The 27,127-nt window shown below is 42.0% G+C and overlaps 1 protein-coding gene across 1 annotated transcript in view; it reads right to left on the bottom strand.

Moving 5' to 3' along the window:
• Positions 1-509: 509 nt before the first annotated feature.
• The window catches only part of Meltrin (disintegrin and metalloproteinase domain-containing protein meltrin), a 62,630-nt gene continuing 36,012 nt past the window's right edge, over positions 510-27,127 (bottom strand). The window contains exons 3-13 of the mRNA XM_076377636.1: positions 15,912-16,067; positions 12,945-13,134; positions 12,021-12,085; positions 11,181-11,345; positions 10,932-11,101; positions 10,647-10,838; positions 9,329-9,925; positions 8,752-8,953; positions 8,136-8,340; positions 7,902-8,031; positions 510-5,739 (exon numbers count right to left, since the gene is read on the bottom strand). Of these exons, the coding sequence (XP_076233751.1) occupies positions 3,105-5,739; positions 7,902-8,031; positions 8,136-8,340; positions 8,752-8,953; positions 9,329-9,925; positions 10,647-10,838; positions 10,932-11,101; positions 11,181-11,345; positions 12,021-12,085; positions 12,945-13,134; positions 15,912-16,067 (4,707 nt within the window). The 3' untranslated portion in view covers positions 510-3,104. The remainder of the gene's footprint in view (positions 5,740-7,901; positions 8,032-8,135; positions 8,341-8,751; positions 8,954-9,328; positions 9,926-10,646; positions 10,839-10,931; positions 11,102-11,180; positions 11,346-12,020; positions 12,086-12,944; positions 13,135-15,911; positions 16,068-27,127) is intronic.

Here is a 27,127-nt window from a genome sequence, read left to right as displayed (position 1 = left end):
TATTCGAAAATCCTTGATTTAATTTTTAAATAGCTTGAAGGAAAAAAATGTTTGATTGATGGAATTGGTACTAAGAAGGGATAAGTGTATAAATTAAATCTTTACACAGGTTATATGTACAGAGACAAATATAGTTACATCGCGAGATACAGCGATGACAATTTAATTAGTGTATCAGTTATAAATAAATACCTCAATAAAGCATTCTAATATTTATCCAATACTTCTTTTTAAAAATACATTAAAGCAAGAAATTACTTTGTACTTTTAACTGACTGGATAGGCTTCACTGGTAAATGAATATCTGAATAAGATGTATTTCGTGTGTAGAAAGAGATTTAAATAATTTTTACGTTGTACAGAACGTAGTTAATCATTTTCGATCATGACATAACTCCTTTCGTTTCGTTCTACTCTTTCCACTTTAACGATGTATACTATTTTAGGATTGCAAATTGTTCACCTACCTTTTCTTTTTAATTTCCGCGGTGACTGATTTAAACATCACATGCGTGGAATAAAGAATTTATTTTAACGTCGCTATGGATTGGGAAATGTACAAGTTTGAATGACAACGTTTAAGTAGTCTATATCTTGGCCATTTAACATGTAGAACACGAGGATGTATCTTTGGTATCGAGCGTACAATGCAACGATGTCTTGTTAACACTACAGTAGGCTGCAGGAAGATTTCGATGTAAATTGATCGATCGTGCTTAACGAACAATCACGGTTTAGTGGATCCAGCGATATCCAACACATTTAGAAACGAATCGTACGCCCAGAGACGATATTTCTGTCGATCGATTATGGCCAAGGCTCTCTCGAAAGATATTTCTCCGTTTTATAATAATAAAGCCGTCTGATTGTCTTTACAGCAGAGCTGCATTATGGACGCCACTGCGCGAAGGAAACAGAAACAGAAATTGGAGCGACTACAAACGACACGCGAACGGCGAATAGTTTCCAAAAAGCTTTATTGAACTCAAGTTGTCGGCTTTTAAAAAAGATTTCTAATGCGTCGAGACATCTGTACATAGGAACTGTATAAACTAAAAGCGAACGATCGTATACAACAAGAAGCGTACATTGCGATAGGTCGCTTTATGAAAGTAATAATAAATGCAGGAATACATCATACAACTGTACCGTTCAATAAAACCTTTTCTCCTTACTCTTCAACTGTCTTCTTTTTTTTTTTTTGTTTTTGGTACAGGCGAATTTCATAAGCTTATCAACAAATCGAACGAGACATCGTTAAAAAGCTAAATGCTGATGTCGCGTGTATGGCGGTCAAAGGGTAGTTCGCCAGTAAACTTAGCGAGCACGAAGGTACATTGTACAAAATGTGGGCTTACATCTATGTACGCGTTATAAACATATTTACATCGATCAGTCAAATAAATATCCTTTGTTCTTTTTTAGTCTTTGCGTATCTAACGACGCTAAATTCCGTCATACGCGAAGAATCGTGCGGAAAGTAATAGGGACGACCGAGGTCGCGCGATTTTAAGCAAAATATCCTACCCGTTGTACTCTAGTGTATTTCGTCGCAGAAGAAATCCTGCCCTTTGCTGGTGATCAGGATGTTAAGTCTAGCAAACACTAACGTTTAAACTTCTCGCGACTAATTGTGTTCGAAAACTTTGATCCACGTTAGGGAAGTGTATCGGAGGTACAACTGGTATTTGCGAAGCTTCAACAGTTTAACGCTTAGTCTTTGGAAAGGGAACAATAATCTGTTCCACAAAGTTCGTAATTTCTTTCTTTTTTTCCTTTTTTAAAGATATGATTTTCCTCTCGAGAAACTAATCCGTCTTTGAAAATGTTCCATCTTCCACGCATGATACGATATAAAATGATAGATTTGGTCGCGCCTCTATAATCTGCTATTTTTATCGTATAATGTACGGTACGATGTTCTGTGCTATTTTTTTTCTTTTTTTTTTCGTTACACGTATGGGTATATCACAGAGTTCGATTATAATCTTTTCCACGCGTTTCTCTTGCGGTACCTAGTGCGAGACTTTTGAAAATAAATTGTTGCTCACTTTGTCATTTCTTTGTCGTTTACAAAATCTTCTTAAGATAAATATTATAGTGTACCGCGTGCATTCGAACGTTACCGATAATGAATAATCTCTACAAAAAATATTAGGATTTTTAAGTAACTACTATTTACAGTGGTGTTGTACAGGTCGCTTCAAAACACGCGGTAAGCATCATTTGCGTGTTTTGACGCATCCTGTACGGTGACGCCCGTTTCACGGCGGATACAACCTAATTCTGTATTTCGACGGTAAATACAAGTTATGTTCTCGAAGCTTGCGATCAGCTTCCTTTCTAAGCTGCTCGAGTCAAAAGTTAACTATCATTGTACCATAGCGATGGGCATTAAAACTGCTCTGCTTGTAACGTTCCAAGCAATTCGATCACACAATTCAGTATCACAATTTTAGAAATCACGAAAGTCTTGCAAGTCTGGGAAACTTTGAATATTTAAATCTCCATCGTATCGACTGGTTGTAGACTTTCAAGACTTATAAAATTGTAGCAGTAGTCAAGATTGTAAAATTTTGTGATCTTATAAAATTTGTCTAAATTTTCAAATATATCCATACACATATAGAGCGTCTCATTAAAAAGATGCCTCTTATTTAACACGTTTCGTGCGCAAACTTTGGAGTAGCAAAATAAAATTGTCGGAAAAGTTTTGTCCGCTGTCGAGCAGTAGTACCACTTGACACTCGGTCAATAGTTTTCCAAGGTTATCAGTTCTCCTCGATATATGCATCGACGTAGCACGGAACGTGTTAAAGAACATCTTAAAATCCCCATTTTCTTCAAGTTTTACCCGAAACACTTTTTCAAACAGCAAGCAAAAAATCACGTGAGAACATTCTAAAGGGACACCTTACATGTTCGAAGTAACTCGAACTGCTAAATAGCCCATCGCTACTGCTTCTATATTTCCTTCCGGTTCTTTAAATAAAATAAGATCGTAGAAATGTCATTGGAACGTATCTCATACGTCTCACTCCCTTTGAAACCGAAATTACCGATCAGACTAGAATATTTTGAGAAAAATTCCCAGAGTTCATGATCTATTTCTTCACACCAGTCGTCTCTGACGTTTTCCCAACCGTCTTTTTGTGCACGCTCGGCACTGTCCTCGATGCGTTCACGTTCTTATTCGCTTCGAACTTTTGCTGAAGAGACGCCACATTCGATTTACCCGTAGCTGCTCTTTGCACAGGATTCGTTTTCAGCCCCGAGTCGCCGCTTTTGGTGTCCGCTTTTTGCGCCAGTTTCGGCGGCTGTAAGCTCTTCGAAGTTGGCTCTTTCGTCGATGACGATAAAGACTTGCTCGCGTTGCTAGTCGTCGGAGACTTTTTCTTCTCCGCAAGGGTAGTCGCCTTCGACGCGATACTCAGTGGCTTCAAAGGGGTAGACGGTGTCTTGGGAGAGCTGCCTCTGGCCAACGAGGGCGTTTTCTGGACGTTCTTCGGCTGGAAGCTCAACTTCGGATTGCTCCCCAGAACGTCTGGCGACTTTGTACCAATTTGATTCGAATTCGAACAACTGGACACCAAGTCTGGACTGTTGAACTTCCCCCCGTTATTCTTAGGGCTACAAGGCACAGTTTTCAAAGATAATCTATTAACGTTCGCGCGAGAATCCTGTTTATCCACGGTGCTGTTCGACTGATTATCCCCAGTTGACGCTGTGGCGTCCAGGTTCGAACTCGACCCTTGCTTCGACCCTTTCAGACTCCCGTCAGAATACTGTTTGGACCTCAGCGCGTTGTCTGAAGTTTGTCTGCTGGTAGTTCTAGTACTAGAATCGTTTGCTTCCTTCGTTGTAGAACTTTTCCCGAGGTGTGGCGGTGTTTTCGTTCTCCCTAGCGGCGGTTTCACTGGTTCCTTGCCGTCTACTGTGTCCTCTTCGCTCTTCGGGTTCGTCGAGGCTCGTTGAATCGGTCGAGACTTCAGCGAAGCAAGTGTCTTACAGGACGTAACGTTTTCCGCGGGTTTCATACCCAGTTCCTTCGATATCTCATCGTTTATGTTCGGATTCGTTGAATTCAAAGACCCCAGTTTATTCTTATTCATCGGGTCGACCGTTTTGTCAGGCTCTTGCCGTGGCACGTTCAACACCGACGGGTTCAAATAACCAGAACTGGTCGTCGAGCAGGAGGAATTGAACTTCCCTGACGCGGAGTTCGAGTAAATGCTTCCAGGCGACTTGTAGTGACTCGCGTTCATATAGGCGCCTAGGGAGCTATTCGATCCCAGGTTATCTGTGTTCTTCGAGGCCTCCTCCTTCTCTTTTTTCCGCGATAGCGTCGCAGAGGAATATATAGAATCGAAGTTTCTGTTCGAAATCTCAGACACGATCTCCGACAGCAGACCCATCGACTCTAAACCAGTCGGATTGGTGGGAGCCTCAACTCGTTTTGGCAATTTATATTCGTTCTCCACTTGCTTCTCCAACTCTGGATGCTTCCTACTCTTCTCAGGAACGGCTTCCTCTATAACCGCGTAAATATTGTCGCTTGTGGGTGACTCTTCTGCGATCTTCGTTAAAGGCGACTCAGAGACGAGGTTCATACAATCATCGTAAGCGTTGTCCACAACCTTCTGCGTGCTCTTCACCTGTGGATTCTGGTAACCTGGCAGTCCTGGAATTTTCCCAGCCTCGTTGATTTTCTCTGTCGCTGTGGCAGTGGGAGGTCCAGGGGGAGGAGCTGTGGGCCTCGTGCTGGCAGGAATGCTGGTGGGTCTTTTAACAGGCGTCGTCTGCCTCATCGATCCGAACGTTTGAATCGCTGGTCTCGGAGTGATCTTGCTATCCCTCATAGACTGAGCGCGCAGCACCACGTTCTTCTTCTCTGCATCCGTGACAGGGATCACGGGAATCGCTGGCGTGGGGATCTCGATCTCCTTCTGCGGTATGGGATTCGAGATCTCCAGGTTCCTCAATATCTCCTTATCTATCACCTTGTTAGCCTTATGGTGCTGGTTTCTGGGCAGCGAGTTCGTGTTCTTTTCGTCCCTCTGCGCTACCTGTAGCCCCGTCTTCACAATCCCCGAATTAGGACGAAGCATCGAGGCTATCCTATTCAGAGTGCTACCCTTCTCTGGCTTCTTCTCGGTCTCTGGGACAAGCACGTTCGTCAACGGCGTGCTGTTAGGCCTCGGAGGCTTCTGTAGTTCGGATGGAAGCGGCGGAGCTGGGGCAGGCCTCGTTGGCACATCCATGGAGGGTTTAATTGAAGGTTTGGGTACCAGTTCCACAGAGGTGCAGGTGGTCGCGGCCAACACTGGGCTGCTGATCAAAGGACGCGCTGTGCATCCTGGGTTCAACGGCGGCAGGGTTGGAGCTGTTGCGGACGACTCGGTGAAGCTGGAGGTAGAGTTCAGAAGGGAGTTTCGAGGTGGGTTCTTCGATAGCGTCTTGATGTTTGTCTTTATCGCGACGGTGGGGATCGTGGGCGGAGGAGGCGCTGGTTTGGTCGGTTCTGGGCTCTTCGGCTGGCTCTTAATCGGAGTGATCGTGAAGCCTTTGAACTGGCCGAACAGATTATTGTTGTAACGCTCGTCGGTCTCCGGCTTCGGCAATAAACTCGCGCACGCCGGGTCCTGACTCAGACTAGAGTCGATCGTTTCGATGTTGCGAGGCAACGGACTGGATCGATCGATCGTTTTGATGGACAGTCCATTGTGGGCGCGATCGGTCCTGAAATTTTAAGCACAAGTGTGTAAGCCGGGGGGATCGGGGTGTTAAGCACGCTACGTTGCGACGATCTCAGCGACCGTTGGAGAATCGTGAATGCACACATTGCCGAGCGAGGCTACTGACATGCACTTCGGCTCGATCGTCGCGGTGATCGTGTGGGATGATCGAGTGCAGGCATTCTAGACGTAAAAACCGAACGAACTCACGGCATACAGCATGCAAACGCGCCGAGAAACTTGCTGGGAAATGTTAGTCGAAGATTAAAATGTTAGTGGCAAGCACTCTGGAAGAAGGAAGTTTTTCTTTGATTACATAAGAAAACTGTGCACAGTTTTGTGTAAAATACTACTTTTATTCAAGAAACTTGTACAATTCATTCGTAAATCGTAACGAGCAAGTTTACTACTCTGGATATTAAAAATAATACTCGACGATTATGACTCGGGTTATTGTTCGCTAAAATCGTAATCAAACATTCACCTATCTTCTTTATATTCATCTTCTATTTTCGTTTAATAGAAAAACGATGAAAAGTATTAAATGATCGTTAATACTGACTCATCGACTCGACTGTAAGTGAGACGTTCAGCGTAATCTTGAAATGCAAAAGCCATCCGAGAAGAATATCGCACATGCTCATGCTCGTGACACATCGATTTCTATGTGCATGCTCTACGTTCACGCTTCTCAAACTTGATTCGATATACGTGCCCATCACGAAATCGAATCACGGTCGTTCAATTACCGACTAAATATCGCTTTTGCCTTTGAGCCATTTTTAAAAAATCGTACTGGCAAAAAACCACTATTCCATTTTTCTATCATCCATTCGTTTTTGGTAATACTTTTACACGACATACTATGCATACTTTAAAAGTTAACTAAGTGGTCTATGTGTAACGTATACTAAAATAATATTACGTCGTATATGCGTTTGAGCATGAAATAGTTTATAATATATCGAATAAATAATCTATTAAAATCTACGAGTAACGTACGTAAAATGTTCTATATTATAGTTGTAAAATTATATTCTTTGTTCGAATGTAAAACTATAGGTAATCGTATAAAATCTACACTATGACAGGACTTTTTCTCATGAATCATAAGAACGATACCCGGAGAGTTATTAAGAAATAAAAAATGCATATGTTAAGTACATTAACAACGCGGTGTTCGATTCCCTTCAACGAGAAAAGCCCTGCGATCGAGTATTCGTTATTTGGACTATTAAAACATAAAAATCACAGTGCATACGTTTAGATCGTCTCGACAACGATAAGAATTAAAATGGATTATCCACCACCTTTACTGTCCATCCTATCATAATGCAAAGATCATAGTCCAAATCTAACAATAAGAGGCAAAACAAGGAGGAAAAATGTCTATGACCCTCGCACTAAAAAAGGGGATTTAAGCTAAGAAATAAAAGTACGAAAATAAAAATTGGGCCAACAGTTTTTCTTAACCAAGACAATTTGGAAGAAAGCATAGATCAAATCTTTGGCTTGAGACTTTGGGCCGGAGCCGGCGGAGGTGGTGGCTTTTTATTATAAAATGGTGCCTTCGTGTATGGCTTCCCATCGGGTAGCAACGGTTCACTCGTTTTCGGCGTAATATCCGAGCTACAACCAGGGCTCTCGTTCAAATGCTCGAATCTCACTTCCGTTTTAAGCGTCAGCCCCTTGATATTCTTCGAAGGCTTTTTCTGCATCTGCTGGATGCGCTCCGATATTTTCGACCCTAATTCCGATCTCAAAGAGTTCTTTCTCGGTCTGGATTCTATAGACGGAGAGACTGTGGACCGATCAGACTCGGACTGATCGGATTTCCTATTATCGACGATCTGATTCGCGCTGGCGAGCAGCATCGACTTTCTATACTCGATGCTATTGCTGCAGTTAATCGCGTCTTGGTTAGTGGTCGATATCAAGTCGGTTTTAGTGATCTGAAGCTTCTCTTTCGACGGCAGATTATCACTGATCGTGAATATCTTGCTCGCGTCGCGCGTACCCTCCTGTCGCGGCGAGAAGAATATCACGACCCTCTCGTAAAAGTTCTTGCCGATCGTGTAATTTTGTGACGGCGCGCCGCGACTAGCTCGCGACGTAAAAGCATGCGATTTACGGTTCTCTTTAACACGATCGAAGCTAGATACGTACGTTGACATCATGCCCTTTTTCCAGTGTTGCCCAGGGTTTCTCACGTACCACACGCCGATCGAAGACAAGGCGACCATCGGCACGATGCCCAGGAAGATAATGTAGAGAGCCATTATGAAGTCGTTTCGGGCTGTAACAGGTGCAGAATAACACGGTGAGTTAGATTCACTAGGACATGGGTCGGGACCTGAGACCACTGACAGAATTGGTAAAAATTGGATAAAATCGATTCACCATTTGGATCTTCCGCTGGCCCGCTGTCCTCTGAACCTCCCACGCCAGGCTGAGTGCAATCGGGTGGTCGGAAGCCGCGATTGCAGTGACAGTGGCCGAGGCTGTTGCACACGCCGTTGCCTCCGCAATTGCTGGGACACGCTTTTCCTCCAGACACGGAAGCGCGCAAATCGGCTACTGGCATGCACTTTTGATTCACGCACATCTGAATCGGTGAAATTTACAATTAAATACATTAGAAACAGAAGAGCTTTTCATATTGGGAGAGTTTGGATTTATGTACTGTGCAGAGATGAGAAATCTAGAGCGAGACGGTAGATAGACAGAAATGGCTTTGTTTATATAGTTTTATCTAAGAGTTAATGACGAATCTCTTATCTTGTAAGGAGAAGATTGTACCGTGTTGAAGAAGGAAAAGGAGGAAGAAGGAAAATTTCAAGAGTAATTGTAGACATGGAGTAAAGACGAAACTGAAGAATAATGAAATTAGGGTTCACCTGAAATTTAACAAATCGAATAGAACATTGTCAGGACATAGCATAATATGAAGCCAATCAGACTCAGATTTCATTTGCTGGATTACTTATCTCTGCACTATATTGGTATTTTTAATTACCTTTCCTGGCGCACACTTAGCACCATCTGGCGCAAGGCCTGGGTCTACCTGGTTCAGCCCCAAGTCTACGATTGCCGATCGACAGGGTATTATCTTTCCCCCGTTATTGATAAACGAGTGACTTAAAATCGCCACGGACTCCATTCCGAACTCTAGCCTCTCGTTCAGGTGCTTGCAGTGAAGCATTCCGCAAAGGAGGTTTCTGGAACCCACGAATAATCATGTTCTTTCCTACCCTATTCTTTGCTACAATCCTGTTTAGATTACTAATAACTTTACACTGCGGCTGCTTATGCAAATGCATATGCTTATAAACACAAAGAAATGGAACTTCAGTACAGGAGTACACTGATGTATATTAATTCTTATTAACTTAACACCATAATTTCAATTTATATAATACTGATTATTTTTTGGGTATCTAGTCAGGTGTTGGTAAAAAACGCGTAACTTAGTTCACGCGTGTCTTAACACATTCTGTATCTGGGATCCAGATACGCATTTTGACCATTTCCTCACATTTAAACTCCTCGTCCGCTATTCGATTCTAACAAATTTAATTTCCAAACCATCTTACTCGTCGGTGCACTTGACGTAGCTGGACTCCACCCGATTGTAGCCACAATTTCCATGCTTCGTCCCTCTGTTGTTCATCTCGTAACACTGTGCATCGGAGGACGTACCCGTGGGTCCCCACAGCAGCTTGCACTGATCGTTATGGGTCCTGCAAGAGCCCTGATAGCAGAACGCTTTACCCATGCTGCACGATTCCCCGTCCATCTTGAACACATCCACGGGGCAGTATTCGCTCTGCCCCGTGCAATATTCCGGCAAGTCGCACTCGTGTTCAGCGCTTCTGCACTCCGTGCCAGCGGTTTTCGGCCGACAGGTCTTCAGATCGCAACACTTGCCAGTGGCGCAGCTCGCGTTGCTGTGCAGCATACAGGTGGTCACGTTGCAGCAAGGATTGTCGCAATTCTCTTTCAGCCCGCAGTCGCACTGTTCCCCAGGCTCGACGAACCCGTTGCCGCAAATCGGACTATCGAACAGCTTTTGAGGCTTGTTTCTCAGACAATAATCCATGCCGTGCTCGAACGCCAGAGCCAGATGCTCCAGCGAGCAGGTTGACCAGTGCGTGGGTCCTGATGACCCGCTCGACGATGCCATGATGCATCTGCAATCAGATGCAATCGAGCGTGTTTAGAGCGCGACAGACTATGTTGCTCTAGCAGAATGATGATAGCCGTGATGACGCCTTTCTGCGCGTTAAGAATGATAGGTCTCTTTCATGAAGCGTGGGATCGGACGCGGTATATGGTTCTATAGGTGAGCGTTGGATTATTATTGGATGATATGTGATAATGAAAAGTAATAGTACATAGGGCGTCTGAGAATCAATTGTACAGGCGAAAAATATGTTCGAGCATTCATGGTCATGATTGACCGAAATTTGCACTTAATTTTTTAGGAAACAATAAGGATACCTACATATATAGTTTCTGGTCATAAAATTAGGATCGTGTGTAAAATTTTTCTTGTCTAAGTAGAGCAGTAGGGTTTTAGTAGGCTTTCAAGTAAAAGCCTGTGCTAGTAAATGTACATAAATGATTATATACTTCTTTAACTCATTGTATTTTTCTTTATAAATAAAATGACTATCTTTTTGCTTATGAGTACTACCAGTTCTCAGACACCCAGTGAAACAGGTGAATAATTAACTAAAGGTGTTCCTTTATAGAGAAATTCCACTTCACAGTATTACTGCTATTTCCAGTGTCCGCCATCTCTCTTAAAATGGTCGACGATTGTCGGATTAAGAATTTAAAATACTACAGGGTATCAGAGCGCAGAGGATCGCTGTAGGAAGCAAAAAGAGGAGACAAAGTTTAACCTACTTTTCTTCAGGACACTCGCAGTCAGCGGAATCGTGCTCCATGCCGAAATTGTGACCCATTTCGTGGGCCACGGTGGCCGCCACTAATCCAACGACGTTCGAATGGTCCATAGAGACTCCGCCAGAGAATTCGTACGTGCATATTGGTCCCTTAAGCGCTTTTCCCACCACGCCACCGTCGAAGGTGATTCGCCTGCAAGTTTCAGATTTCTTTCGTTCTGGCTCATCGTTTTCATCGACATTTGAAAACACGCCCAGGCCAATATTTCTCTCGCGTCTGACTTACGTCAACAGCTGGGCGTTATCGTTCGGCATGTCCTGGACCAGTTTCTCCCTTCTGTATCGGAGGAAGTTCGAGAGGGTGGTGTCTCCGTTCGAAGACAGAGTTATTTCATCCGTGTCGGACCAGACCTGCACCCCGACCAGCGCGATGAATATGTTCAGAGGCATGTACAGCTGCAACACGGGATGGATTTCTCGTCGCGTCTCTGCTATAAGCTTTCTCAAGCTATTCGATCGAGGAAAGTATACTAACAGCGTTGATTATGTTGGCGATGTCTTTGCAGTGCTGGTACACCTTGTCCAGGTTCTCGTCGAGGGCCATGTATTCCTTTTTGTCGATCACGAAGACCAGCTCCACGTAGCGCGAGTGCCTGTTCGCGTTGTAGGGACCGCGGATCACCTCAGCCGCCCTTTTGTGCTGCAAGAAAACTCTGTTCTCGATCGCTATTCTGAACTATCATTCTGCAATTTTTCTATCTCACACGCGGACCATTTTGGTTTAGACATTGTGGAAAAAATCGATTAGAGTATTTTAAAGGAGGACGGAAGAAGATTTATTGCTGCTTCTGAAGGTAGAAGGCAAGAAGAGTTCCCTAAGCGATGCTGTGATATTTAAATGAGCTTTTGCAAGATGAATGAACGTGAAATGTCGAAGTTCAAAATATAGAATACTACGGATGTATATGATTAATAGTTGAAGTGACGTTCAAGGTGGAAGAAGTTTTTCAATTCTTCATCTTCTATGACCTACGAATGCATATCAAACTTCAATCTTACATACGTAAAAAATCTTACAGATTCATCAAAATCAGTACAGATTCTTTAATTTAAGAATATAAGTTTTGTATCTCTACTTTAAGCTACAAAGTCACTACAAATTATAAATTTGTCTTTATGAAAGATAATTTACATAATAATCGAAATAAGCAAGCTTCGGTACTATTTTTGCCGTCATTTTAATTTTGTTCACCTATTTAGAATTCCGATGTTAATAAAAAATGGGTGTAGAGAATAGGGAAACAGTCGTAGTATGACGATAGAATTTCAAATACTTATGATCCTATAGAGTAAAAGAGATCAATAGTCGTCGTACCCTCGCGGCTCTGACAGTCCCGCGATGCTCATGGCCGAGAATATGGTGTGGCGTCCCTTCGTAACCTGCATCAGACAAAAAACCACGATCATCGTCGCGGCCGAGTTCTCGGTAAAGTTAGAGACAAAGAGACAAGGGAGCTGGCTGAATCTCGATCCCACATTCGTTAAGACCGTTAAGGAGAGACCAGTCTTTGCGAGACAGGTCCTCTAACCCAAGAAAGGAGTGCGTGTCGTGTAACGTGCAAGGGTAACAGCTTCAGAAATCAACTGTGATTTCCTATTTTGCTAGGAAGGACGACTACCAGGTCTTAGACTAAAAGTGAGCTTAGGTTTATCGGTGAAGTTCACGTAGTGATAACGAATGCTTTCATCTTAGGAAAAATTGAAGATTAGATTCATTTACAATGGATTTTGGTTCTTTAAAAGGTCTTACGAAGTAGTGTAGCAGATGTGATTTATAGATTTTTTTATTTTTAGTAACGTGTATTCTTATTTGCAAAATCAAAACAGATAAAATGATTTTGAAAATTTGAAAAATTTAAAGACTTAAATATTTGAATATTTAAATACTGGGAGATTTGAATATTCAAAGACTTCAAATTTTGAAAACTTGAAAAATTTAAAGATTTAAACATTTGAATATTTAAATATCAGGAGATTTGAATATTGAATAATTTTTACTACCATCAACGTCTCATATAATCCATTACGAAAATCGTAATTATTACCAGACATTTCTATATATGAAATTTGGAAGATTATGAGGAACATAGCGCAAGAGAGAAATAGTTTGTGTTATTCTGAAGCATCCCTAATTTCAGATACCTCCCAGAGATAAACTTAAAATTAATTAACTCGAGTAATCGAGCTTCTATTATATTTGGTAGGTAGTAACCAATGTATTGTTTATCTTAAACGTTACCACAAGTGTGATTAGTGACGAGGTCGCTGTGCTTATAGACGTAGTGGTTCGCGTCTAAAGACTCTCTCTCGGGATGAATGTGATGAAGGTTCTCGCCGTCGTAGACGACGCCTCGCAATCCTTTGCAAGTAGATAAGGCTACCCATGACCCGGGGACGTCTCTGACTGTACCCTGATAGTGACAGAGTTCCTGCAAATTGCAACCAAAAATTACCATTACAAGCAACACAATTAGAATCGATCTGGTGGCTGTTCAATATTTAACTTAATGAGAGAACTCGAACATATATCTACAACAGCTCGCAATATATTAATATAAATGGCACTATCAATCTTCAAATAATCCAAACGTAGTATTCAATTAAATATAATTGAAATAATTTATGTATTTATTTACAAGCGAGATAACCTTTTGGAGTACAAACTAATTTCTAAATATTAGTTGAGGGTAGACAAATAAATTAGTAATTACCGGACGAGAAAATATTAATATTTTTATCTTCACAAATAACACTTAGGGGAGACACAAACAAAAAAGCTTTCGCAATGGTGTCGCGAGCGTAACTCGAGAATGAATTTCCCAGGCTTATCTCGAATTCTCCACCAAGTTCCTCACCGTTCCTCGCGGCCACCCGTCGCAAATATAGTTGGCCCAGATTCTGCTGGGCCAGTCGTTCTTTTCGCCTCCCCTCTGCCCCTTTCTTCGGCGGTGCATCGAGATGCAGCCGTCACCACGAATCGCGAACGCCATGGAACATGATTTATGGTTCGATTATCGCGAACCTCCGAAGACGTTCGATCCCGCGAAAATGGTGCTGGATGGAAGCATCTCTCGGATCGACCTACGCTATTTCGCCACCAGCGAAATTTCATTTGCCCGAGAGCAGGGGAGGGAGCAATTATTCTCATTTCAACCGCGAAACCATCGAGGAGCACGTTAACTAGTTACATTCGCAGAATTTCCCCCGTTTAAACGACCGAAATTAGCTCGTCCGCTCGTCTCGCAACGGCGAGCCCAAATAAACCGCGAGAGAGGAGGCGAGACATAGGCGAGCCCAAGTCAGAGGGAACTGAAGGGAGAAAGAGGGACAGAGATGACAACTGGACGTGCCAATTCATTTATTCAATTGCGTAAAATGTGGAACCGACGACAACGGAGCGCAACGAACTCGGCTGGCGCTGCTCGCTCGACGAAACGCCAGCTGACCGATGTTTTATACGTGCCCGTTGCCCGTGAATAACGCGACCCCTCGCGAATTTATATCAATGGGAGTCGTATGAATCGCGAAAAAACCGTGGACGACGCTCGTTCTTCTTCCTTCGCGAGCTCGCGCCGTTGGGGAATGGCTGTTACTCTTCTCGCGTGATTCACGACGGGTACACGGGCCGCGATACTAATGGAACTCGCAGAAATATGAATTGCTTCGGGCACGAATGAAAAACCGCGTCGAGGAGAGGTTGTCTTGAAACTTGGCCGACGACGAGGCTCTGCTCTTGAGATTTTCGACTCAACTCGGTTTGGCTTGGCTAAATAGTGTTTTCGAGCTGATATGCACTGTGGACTGAAGTGGTGAACGTGGGAGTTTGTGTTTCTAGGGGTCTTTTAGGGAGGTACTCTCATTTATTGAGTAGATACGAGAATTTTTCGATTTTTTCTTCGCGTTCTTTTTCATGGATTTTATGAGGACGCAGGGGTTTGTTAAACGATTGTCAGTAAATATTTAGAATGATGTTTAAGGTAGTATGATGGAAATATACGTGAGACTTTAAACGTGATTTTCTTAAAATATTAATCTTTAAGTCTGTGGAAGGCGTATTCTTGAAATTAATTAAGATATAGAGAAATTTTAGCAATGTACTGTATACATATTTCTCCGAATTTGGTGCTGAAATTAAAGAAAAGTATGAGTTACTTTTCTTTTAATTATCAGAAATTAGTAACAGCTTTTCAGTATACAGTAATGCAGTATTCCTATATATAGGTAAAGAATGAGACTGTTTTAAGTCTCTTTTATTTAAAAGTATAACTAGAGCAAGTATTCTGGCAAAATTTCTATCTTTCATACTACCCTACGACCCGCGTCAAATTGATCCATAATCCTGATTCACGATGAATATTTCAATATATGCACAGGTCAGGCCATGATTGCTCGTTCTGTTCTACTACAGCGACAGGTCTATAGCTTAGAAATATACTTTATACTTTTATTCTGTTCTCCTCATGTATTCAAGAAGCTTGACATTAATAAAAACATATCTATACTATTGTTGGCTAGTTTTTTTTTAAAAACATATCAAAAACATGTGTTTTTAACAGAACCTTATTTTTATATGTGACCATTCTGTGGTAGATTACAAGAAGATTTTGAAGAAATTAAACATTTCAGAAGAAAGCACCTAAAACTTACACTAAACAAAATCCTTCCTTATGGTTGGAAAGAAAAATGTGTAGGAGCTAACCATTCTGTAAGTACTTATGGGAAAGAGAGAATTACTCTATAGAATGACTCCAAGAATGCTAAAAAAGAGAAACATCCAAAAATGCTCCGTACTTCATGTGTTAACCTAGGCTTCTTCTCGAAGTCGACTTTTAGTTCTTAAGTGAGGACGGGCAACAGTAGCCTGAAAATTGGGAGTGGTCGAATAAAGGCAAACACTCGATCGACTATGGCGTGCACGCTATTCATCAACGTTATTCAAGAGTGATCGATACTCTCGAAACATTCATCGCTGCCTATACCCTAGCGTCGTGGAAACATGTTGCCGAACAGTGAGTCACCTATCGATTCGCACCTGTGCACCTGGACTATGTTTTCGTCGAAAAAATCAATTCCTATTTTCGACCCTCTACCGACTCGCATCGCCAACACGGCTCTCTAAACGTCAGAAGGTACAACTCGTGTTGTCGCCACGTTCGACAGAACAATTCACCCTTGATGAACCTACTAGAAAAAAACCTGTACTCACAACTTTCGTCGGGGTGTGCACCTTGTATCCTCCCTGATGTTGATGGCGCTGTTGATAACCGACGGGGATCAGATCGGTGTTCAACCTGAGGTCCAGGATATGCTTCACCCCGTTCAGCTCGAAGCCCACCGTCAACACCTCCGCGTGATCGATATCCTGAAAAGCAAAAGTTGGCGAAGTTAGCGACTATTCGAGCCCTTGCAGGTCAACGCCTTGACGAACCAATTTAACCAAATTAATCTTTGGAAATCTTTGGAAAGCGAATGGTTTTCGATGATCACAGAAGACGAATGCAGAGTCATTTTCGCCCCTAATAGAATTTCCATTGCAAACTAGTTTTAATGAGAAATTTTATATATAAACGACATCTTGTATTATATTTAGGATGAAAGTAACCCTGCATTCGTCGTACGAGAGTTAAACCTTGTCCAGATTAACCCTTTGACTGCGAGCACCGCCTACAGGCGCTCAGCAAGAGTCGCTCTCTTCAAGCGAACAGCGCCTTTAGGCGCCCAATTCGAAATTGTTATTTCTAGCGAACAGCGTCGTAAAGGTTCGTCAAAATTAGTCTTTATTTCACTGTATCCTCTCCTTGGAACTATAATTTCAGACAGAACCGAATTTATTTGACGTTACCAACAATGATGTTACCAACCGAAATTACTAGTGCATATCTGGCAATTATGTTCACGGTAATAGAGCAGGAAAATTCCCCGGAAGTGCGAGCACGCTTTCCTATCGCCCAACTGCGCGTTTCCGACATCATATGCGATAAGACTTTTCTGAATCAGTGTTTGAACGTATTATAATCGTGTTGGGGCTCGACATTATGCACCTGTTGCGCGGCGCACGTTGCAGAGAGGATCGAGATAAAGGAGATGCGGCGATTACGCGGAAATCAATTTCCTCGAACGAACGGGGCAATTAGCCGATTTACGTGGCCAGAAAATACTTTCTCGCCTGCTAACGGTATGGCGATAAAAAGCCATTATTCGTGGCCTATGGAATGCGCGAGCTGGCCGACTTCTTCGCTTTCTAGTATGGGGCAGGGCTGATGGCTCTCGAACCGGCACGAAATTAATCGAACTTGGTCACGGGCGGGAAAATAGAATGAAGATACTGGAACGAAACGGTCGGCTGAATTTTTGTTGTACTGCACTCTGAGTGAAACAAGTTTCTGTGCGGCTAGAGTTGGTTACGCTTCTGTACACCCAGAGTTGGAAATATTGCTTTGAATAATGGTTCGAATAAAAGTTACGACTGAAATGAATTATTCTTGAGTAATGGAATGTTTTTAACAAATTTATTCGACTCTGACTTTCCTTAAAAGTTGAGTAATAATTATTTCTGTAATAATAGGAATTTGTCCTCTGGATCTACACATCACAATGAATTAGAAAAGTGAAAAGATTCTAAAAAAATGATAGATAAGTACCCAGAAAATTTTTCAATTTGCTTTACAGACATTTCTACACAAGCAAGTTCGATGTTCAACCACTCAGCTGAAAAATTAGCCGTTTAAAAATGAAAATTCCCTCAGAGCCAGGCGCAACTCGGCGCTGTTTTCCAGCGAACGTACACGTGCCACCGCCCAAGTGAATTTGCGAATCTCGTTTGCGCCCTCCATCCATCCACCGATCAGCCCCATGTTTAATTCATAGGGGTTGCGTTCTGCCGACCCAGTTCTAGCCCCGAGATGAAGCGTCGCGCATCTGTGTACGTAGGACGTATCCAAGGAGCACGGCGCACAGTCGAGCAGCGGAGGGTCGACAAAAGGACGTCAAGGGCTCTACAATCGCCGTAGAAAAATTTCACCCAGCACTGTTACAACCCCGAGAGGGAACGGTCGATTTCCCGCAATAAACGTCACCAGGCTCGATCGCGTAAGATTAATCGTGATACCTGGTCTCCTGGTCGCGGGGCTCCATCAAACGAGATCCGTGAAAAAGCTTCGCCGCTGCCAGATCGGGTGTTTCAGATATTCCAGGCACGTGGCGAGTATGCAGCCAGGATCGACGATAGATGGATCCGCGGAATTCTCTCGGCGCGGATTCTATCATCGTCGTCCGATAGATAGCAATCCATACCTGGCCTGCTGCCAATCGGGGAAACGTTCCTCGATATTCCGTGACCCGCGCTTATTTCAAGTCGATATCAGGAAACAAATGCGTCGAGAGGTCAGGGTTTTCCCTCGGCCTCGCTAACGAGGCACAGAAGAAGCCTAGTGGCGGTTCAATCAGCTACCTTTTCGCGTGCTTCTGTTTGTTTCCAATTAATCTCCTTTATATTCTCGAGGATCGTCGAATCTTCGAATTTGTATGCATGAAACATCGTGTTTATTTTTTAGCCTTGTAATTGGTTTCAGTATTTTAGTACCGTGTCTTCCTTGGGCTATTACTATGCATTGTAATTTCCATGGTAATTAATCTTCTGTATTATGGCAATAAGTTGAAAAGTTATGTTATGGATTATGTTTCCAAATTAGGAGCAGGTGGTGTTGCATCGGAGTTGTTATTAGCGGAGAAGGGAATATTAGCATAAGACGGTGGTAATTTTATACTTTTCTTAGTTTTCAATTTTTATAGTTTTTGTTTGAGTCAAGCATCGTTCAGCGAATTCTTGATGCAGTGTAATGTAGTACAATGTGAAACGAGGTAGCCATTGAGAGTGCTACTGTACTCACTTTAAACATGAATAAATATACAAAAAATTTGAAGTTCCATAGTCCATTCATTTTTACTTTCAAAATAACCACTCTAGCCAAGAATATTTCCGTCACTAAATACACGATATTCGAACATGGTTGTTGCAAGTCTTCCACCAAAGAGGCAAAATTTCGCAGTTTATTGATCGCAGAGGCCTCTCTGTTTCAGGTTTCACAGATCTCGTCTCGAGTTTCCTCCGAAATTCGGTTAGCAGGATCACCGTAATGCGAGGGCGGAGGAAGAAATCCTCCCCCGTCATAACGAACAGTTAGAACGAGAGAAACTTCTACGAAAGTCGTCTTCACGTCTTACATGTACGTACGTCTCGGCCACGAAACTATCATGGAACCCTGTTTTCGTGAAACGTGGCTCCCAATGAAATCCTTGATTGCGTTCTCGTTTCTCGGTGGGGAAACGAGTCGGTAACACGGAAGGTTTTGCGCGTAGGAGCTCGTTTTCGGTAAGCACTCTCATCGTTTCGCGACGCAACGCCTCCGAAAGCCTCGTTTCAACGGATATTTCACGGCGCCCCTCGACCAACTCGCGGTATTTGGCTCCTGAACTTCGAATGGAAAGAGTTAACTCTGTGCAACGAGACTTAATGGACGAACACGAGCTCTTTGCTGATTTTTATAAGGCAGGAAGTTAAGCTGGAGTCAGTGGATATCGTTAAATTCTATGGAAACAACGGCGGTCGCGAGCGCAAACTGCACCGCCAGCACCTGCCCATTTAAACACGCTAATGACCCGTGAAGCACTGCGATTTTAATTGCGCTGCGGTTTGTTTGTTCGACTGTCGTGCTCGCGGAAAATACATTTGACCGACGTGTTCGTTCATTGATCGCTGGTCGCGAATGTTTATTCGCTTCGCTTGATCAAATACAGACAGTGAGCATATTTGATATTATTTGACTACCCTTATCATATTTTTTCCTTCGAATTTCCTCATGTCGTTTATTTTTAGTATGCGGTGCTGATTGTACGTATTTTTACGAAAATAAGGGAGAAGCTGTTTTCTGAGTAATATAGATGCTTATCGTAAGTATATATATATTGCAAGCGCGATTGATAGAGCTGTTCAAATACATTGAAGATACGAGACAAATTAAACTCAGCTTGGATTATCTTTAATCCTTCGTCGGGCTAATAACATTTCGAAACAGAACCACTCCTTTTCCTTTCCTTTAAAGGCAAGTGTAGAAAAGTCGAGGCATATAACAATAAACTCAAACAGAATTAATAAGTCAAAATGATTTCCCGATTTCAATAATTGTTTACTCAAATGTAATCCAATAAAAAGCAAGAGTACCGATTATGCGTGCAAATCTGTTCTAATATTCTAACATCAGTTTCAATTGAATTATTTGGTATAACATTCGGTCAAGAGTAGATGATAACTATTTAGAAGACCGAACCCGATATTTTTCGCCAGCCGATAAACGCATCGCACGAAGCAGGTTCGCGCAACGCCACCACAATATCGCATATTACGGGCACGATCAAGGGATTTATAGCGTTAATTTCGAAATAAACACCTGTCGACGGACATTCGCAACCACGGCCAATCTGTCTGCGGTTGGCTGGTCGGTTTAACGCGACCCAGAGCAAGCGAGACAGAACAGCAACGCCGGATTAATATTAACGAAAATAACGCAGGACACGCGCGCAGCATGATTTCTAATTGTTATGGCGATAAACCACGCGAAAGACGCGTTAATTATCCGAATCGAGGCGAGAGAGTTTCTTGGAAATTGGCGCGGTTAACGAGCTCGCGGCAGAGAGAGGAGCACAATGTACAGGCGACGCTTAAAAGGGTCTCTTTGTGGGCGCGGCGCGCAGGATGAAAGGCACCTTTTAATCCCGTCTCGTCGACGGCGACTAGGTCGAGGCTAGAGGAGACGCCAAGGAAGTAGGAACTCGGCGGTTTCCGCATTCCAGAGGGTCCGCGACGATACACCGCTCTTAGCTTCTGGAAATGATTAACGCAATCTGCGAGGAAACCTCCATTGTGCACGGTTTCTTCGGCCTCCGTTTCGTGTCCCGCCTTTATCGCTTCGGGTTCTCCAAGCAGCACGCTAATTCCATTCTCGGCCCTGCGCTGCAAGCTCTGATCCGACTTTGATGTTCCGCGAATCCGTTTTCCGCGCGACGACGAAGTATCGTCAAATTCGATGGAAAGCTTCTGTTTTTCTTTTGGGAGAAGCACCCTCGACAAAGGACCCTTTGGAAACCTTGAGTTGAGAACTGTTGGTGGTATACCTGTCGTTATTCGATATAAGAACGGGTTCGTAGGGTTTCCAGGGAACTATGTACTTACTTACTTACTACTTAGCGCTGGAACTATCGAGGTTCGTATACAGGGTGTACATAATGTACGTATTAATGTTTTAAAGAATGGTAGGAGAACTTAAATGGAACACGAAGAGTGCTATGACGTAATGTTCGATTTGCTTCTATTTTGCAATAATAATGCCTTAAAAGTGCAGGTAGAGCGAAAAGATCTTGGTACAATACGTATCGTTATATCTCTTATGCTTTAACTTTTGTAAAGACTTTAAAAATCCGAGATGCATTTCGAAATTTGTACTAGCTGAAATTCTACTAGTTCAATAATTACTTTACTGAAATAATTAAAATATTTCGTAACTTGGAAATTATTTCCAAGACTTTCTACTTATTTTTCTCGGTGAAGCTTAGTAACCTACTAACACCACTTTCACGAAACTCTATCCAATAAGAAATAATCTCCAATTTGGTGTCTTCGATCAGAGTAAAAAGTTAACGCGAAACTACACTATATTTTAGGATATTTAGAGACCCGCAGATGAATGTAGGATGCCCTACTTAACAGATTAAAAACACACTGAATAATTTCTCAATTTTCCAGTTGAAATCATTTTTAAACTTCGCAACTTGGAAACTGTTTCCAGGACTTCCCACTTCTCTTTCTCGGGAAAGCTTAAAAAATTTACAAACGCTAGTCTCACAAAGTTCTACCCAACCAGAAATAAAAAATCTCCAACTGCTTGCCTTTGATAAACGTTAAAAATCATCACTTAAGGCGACATTATATACTGTGCTTCAGGATACTTAAGGACCTGCGAGGAAGCGTAACAGAAAGCCTCGTCCACGAGACAAAAGACTATCTGTGCATAATTTTGCTGCGGTATGTAGGTGAAGCAGCACTTTCTGGTGCAGGGTGATAGAGGCAATTTATTTCAGAGGCAACTTCGGCCGTTTATCGCTATCCGGCCAAACTGGATGTGCTTAACTTGCGTCGATTTTCCCCGAGTCTCATCGTTGCTGTACACTTTCGACGAAAAGCGTTGCATCCAGGATGTGTACGCTGCGATAGAGGAACCACTCCATTTCCCTTTGTGGCCGGAAGCTTGTGAGCTGGATAAAAGGAACTCGCAACAATCTCTTTACCTCAGCTTTGCCTCTTTTACTCGTGTTCTCCTCTCTCTCTCTCCTCGGGCACGTTACACCGCCAACAGGACTCCTATCGTCGAGTGGTTCGAAGCTGGTGCACGATAAACCAGCAAACAGAGTCGAGGGTTTATTGGGAAGCGGCTTTCGCCTTCGCCCCGATTTATCGGCCCGGGATGCGGTTTATTTCGTTGGAGCTCCCTTCGAGTCCGATTACATTTGTTCTAGCCGAAGGAACTTCAGTTTATGCAACTTAAATTGACAAGTAGCTTGATGAACGTGGCTTGAACGATATTTCTGAAAATTTCGAGGATACTTGTCGACTCGAAGAACTGTAGAAAAGCTAGCCCAAGTTGTAGGAAGGTTTAATCTTTAGCTAGTAGAGTCACAGCACTAACTCAACTCTATATTTTGACAGAGAAAATATGGATTGTTTATGGGAATTAATTGACGGAAAATTGTGAATTTTGTGTTATAGTGAAAGGGCAAAAGATAACGAAAAAGAAACCTCTGCTGCAGTTTGCAGTCAATCTCACTTGCAGCACCTTATAAGCGCCGCTGAGATCTTTCCATTATCGCAGCCAGTAATGAATACAAAGTAAAATTTAATTTCTCGGCTTACGGTGGAGTTAGTAAGTGGCTTAGTAAGCGGAGTAAAAGTGGCCTCCTCTAGTGGAGTATTCCTCTTCACGCCGTGCCATATAGCTAACAAACTGTTGAGAGTTAATCTTACGTGGAACATCGTCCTTTCCAAAATACAACTCGCCGGTTTCTCTCGGTGAAACAGATCCAGGGAGAAAACCCAGCTGGTCCACGCGATCGCGAGAAGGATCGGTTGCGAGTTGTGACACACGGTTGGCGGCTCCACGCGGGCAGGAAATTAGATTCGTCGCCGTGGACAGACGCACTGATAGCGTTCATTCTTCCCTATGATAACGAGGAACGAGGTCAATTGCCTTGCCTCGGTGACGCCGCGGGATCAACGGTGTTTAAGGCGCACAGTATTAGGCAACAAAACGATTTTCTCACTCTGAAATCCCTGAATCGTCCCCTCGTTACAGATTTTCACTTTGATTTTATTCGAGCTATAGAAAAAATATGTGCTCTGCTGTCGGGGGTGAAAATCTGTCGAACCGGTAGAAAATATGTGCGTTTATCCACGAGCTGTGGCCTGCGTCAGTTTTCAAACAAAAAGTTTGCCTTATAAAATATTCATGGAAGAACAATTTGACTTGACATGGTAACTACCTACCTACAGCAGGCGTCGAAAAATGTTTTTAAATCGAGTTGTTATTTGTGAAAAGTTAAGCATTTTTAGTATTCTATTTTTATTCATTTTTAAAGAATTTAAGCGAACAGATTTTTATTAGTAATAGAAGACATATAGGAAATCTGCTATGTATAACAAATATGAAGGCTTATAATGGAATGTTCACCAATAATGAAAGCTAATTTTATATTTCATGAATTGTTTTTAGGACCTATGTTGATTAGGCATTTCTATTCTTCTCCGTGTGAACTATAAGCTCTTATCTCGGATTCTTTTTTCGAAAACCCTCTATACATACATATATTTACACTTTTCTGTTTAAAGTATCATTAGATTCAAGAAATATGTACTTATTAATTTACTGAAGAAATAAAACTAAAGAAATTTGAACGATTTAGTATAACAGTCATTCATAACCAAAAATATTTAATAATAGATCTAAATTACTTTTCAGTGATTCTATTTCTACTTCATATTAGGTAGAGAACTTAAAAACGTGGTAAAATTATGCGCTCCTAACTCTTTTATTTCTACTACATGGAGTATAGAGTAGTATACCAAGGTTAATATTCAGATATCAGTAAATGAGGCGGAATATGCGCAAAATATTTTTCAATACTTCACTCATGCGCCAAGTTTCAGCGAAACTGAAGATTATCGCTTTAGCGATGCCCCTTGCAAACCACAAAGATAATGCTTGTCTGAACATTAGTTTCGCCAGAAAACTTCGTAGCGCTTCTTTCCACCTCTAAACCTCTATCGAACTTTTTCTCTCCTATTAAATCTGTAATATTTGCGGAAGCGTTATGCTCTCGAGGTCGAAGCGATTCTAGGATCGCTAAAGCGATATCGCGCGGTGTTACACTGTTCGGTTTCCATCAGCCATTCATTCAATAATTGATTTTCGCATCTTCCTTTTCGAAAGCGTTCCAAAGTGCAGGGAACACCGACTGGAAACAGTTCACTCGATGCCCGCGGTATTTATTTACCTCCCCGTCTATGTTAATGTTTCTGAAAAGCTTGCAAACAGTAACACGCCGTGAACCGCGCGGTTGCAAGCGTTTCTGCCCGCTGAAACATCGGTCAAACTTTGCTCATTGGTTCTCTGGGTCGATGTTTACTCTTATGACTGCTAACTTGCTATCATCGGGATCCATGAGAGCCAACGAAGGCCACATGAAACGGCGAATCGTTGCAGCTGACTGGGAACACGATTTCGTATGGGCTGTGATCGATGAGGTAATGGGCGGATAGGTTCCTTTTATAGACTCGATGATTTCCCAATCTGCTTATAATGGTTTGACTCATTGTTTGGTACGCTTCGACCTCTGGTTTCAGAATTGTTCTTTGGTTACGTGAGGAGAAAATAGATTGACTTCTAGTTACTAAATAATAGGTGATAATGATTCCTTACCCGATTTTTCACTCATTATTCGATTTAGTCGATGCTAATTAGAAGTAAAAAAGAACACTTTAACTCTATCTACAAATAAAAGCAACCTCATGTATAATAACAGATAAAAAGGATTTAAAATTCATCTTTATATATTCTATGAGTATTACTAGCTTCTATAATAGATATTTTACTTTACATGTATTTATAAGATTTAAGATTTATGAGATCATTCTGGAATATCTCAGACGAGATATGAAATAACTTATTAAAAATCCTACAAATTTTCCATATGATCAATACAAGCCCTGTATAAACCAAAACTTAAATATTAAAACAGTTTTATAAGTACGAGATTGATTTAGAACGTTCCGAACTTTAAAATTGGTCTCCTATAAAATGACGAAAATGTGCCTTATCAAGCTCTTCCCCTGGGATCTTCATATAGTTTCCTATACCTCACACAAAACAACATAACTATCGTACTATACAAAGGCCACTGGTATAGAATATTATTTATGGTTCGAACGTTAAAAAGCGATCAATCCATAAAAACTTATTTATACCAAACCGCATAAAAGTCCACCCATGAAAGCTCCCATTTCCCCTGCACTATAAAATTTGTCCACGATCTTACACGGAACCTCCAACAATGTTTTTCACCGTGTGGAATCTGTTAGCACAGTTTTTCCAACATGTTCCTAACTAACCGCATTACATGGCGTTCCGCTGTGCACACAATCGAATTGCAATCACGATCCTCTCCGCAGTATCGGTTCGAGCCGCAGACACGAACGCCTCCGCTCGTTTGTTTTATCTCAAACGGATCCCAGCCTCGAGTGGTTCCAGCAGACGTTCAAAAATAGCCCCCGCAGAAAACGATGCTCCGAAACATCTGTCTTGCCGAGGCACCGAGCGTAAGAGGACATCCACGCCGTAGCTCTCGATGGAAGCGTCACGCGAGACATATTCCCGATGTTATCGATGAAATTTCCGTCGCAACCCCTCGATAGATTGGCCACAGTTAGCGCAGCGATCCTGGATTTCGTATTCGCGGCGCGAGACGACATTTGCATTGAAATTGTTGCACCCGTCGACGAGGCTCGCGTCCCGCATTCTAAGTCCCGTATGCGTGCTTGATTCGCGCGTAGCGACCTTTCCTGGCTAGATACGGCGCGGGTCGCTAAAGGAAAGTAGCTGAAGATCGTAATCGATGACAGGAGATACGTAAGAGTTTAACAGCGGGCGAAATCTCGAACGAAATCGTGTGTAACTGAATTAACAGGTCCATGGTGTTGGAGCGTTTTAAGAATAAAATGATTGTGTGCTAATCTTCCGACCTCTTGACACTGAGATCGGTGCACGTACCGAGCTGTGGTTTGCGAGACTAATCGGAGGAAACTGATTCTCAAATCTTAATTGGTACGGTGTTTATGTTACAGTGTTTCTCGGCTAAGGGATTGTGGATAATTGGGTTCATAGAGAAACACACGTTTCTAGGATTAAGTCAGTTAGTGTCAGTAGTGGTAGCTGGAGTGATACATGCGCGATTTATGAACCATAATTATTTTCAATAGTTTTTACACGCGCAATAAGAATACTTATTTCTATGAATATAATACAAAATTACACAGGTTAAAATGTTAACGTGTGCAAGATGATACAGCAGTGGATCGTCTTTTGATTATTTTATCATTTCCTGTGGGAAAGTGTGTTTACGTAACCAGTGAACTGGTTTGAAGTAGAAAAGCTATTATTGATAAGATATGACTCAGTAAAATTGAGGGTTTAAAAAAAATTCGCTGTTATTCTGAATTTACTGCTATTTGAACAGATTCTACAATACTTGTATTTGTGTAATATCTGAGTCTTGCACATGTCCAATCATTTTTTATAAAAATTTTAATTGTATTACCGAAGTACGTGATTAATAGCCAACTGTTCACAAACTGAAAAATTTACTCACATAATTATACCTATGTACTGTTGTAAGTTAATAAAATTAACCGAAGCCATTTTGATAAATTCTAAGTCCTTAGTTAAGTAGAGCAATATCTCAGGTACAAAACCAATCATACGTTAAACAATTCACTATAGAATGTTATATTACTTTGCTCGTCTACTTCAACATTATCATTTTACTATTTTTTATTTTATGGACTTACATAATCAGTTTGTCATTTGACCGACTCATTGAAGACTCTTACCTAGTAGTCCAATTTGTAGAAGCTAATCTCGACAAATATGAATATACTTTCCATATAGAATACAAGATATCAAAACTAATCGTTGCATCTAGTTAATAAAACTCTTAAAACGCTGAAAACCTTTTAAAAAACCTGAGTTTATGAGGTGTGCTATCTCTTTATCGTGGTGTGCACTTGTACCATATCTCTAATTCCCTTTTTATCGTGTCACG

Source organism: Calliopsis andreniformis, chromosome 5, assembly GCF_051401765.1.
Source record: "Calliopsis andreniformis isolate RMS-2024a chromosome 5, iyCalAndr_principal, whole genome shotgun sequence".
Classification (NCBI taxonomy): domain Eukaryota; kingdom Metazoa; phylum Arthropoda; class Insecta; order Hymenoptera; family Andrenidae; genus Calliopsis; species Calliopsis andreniformis.
Note: the sequence above shows the minus strand (reverse complement) of the source record. Positions and strands in the feature narration are given on the sequence as shown.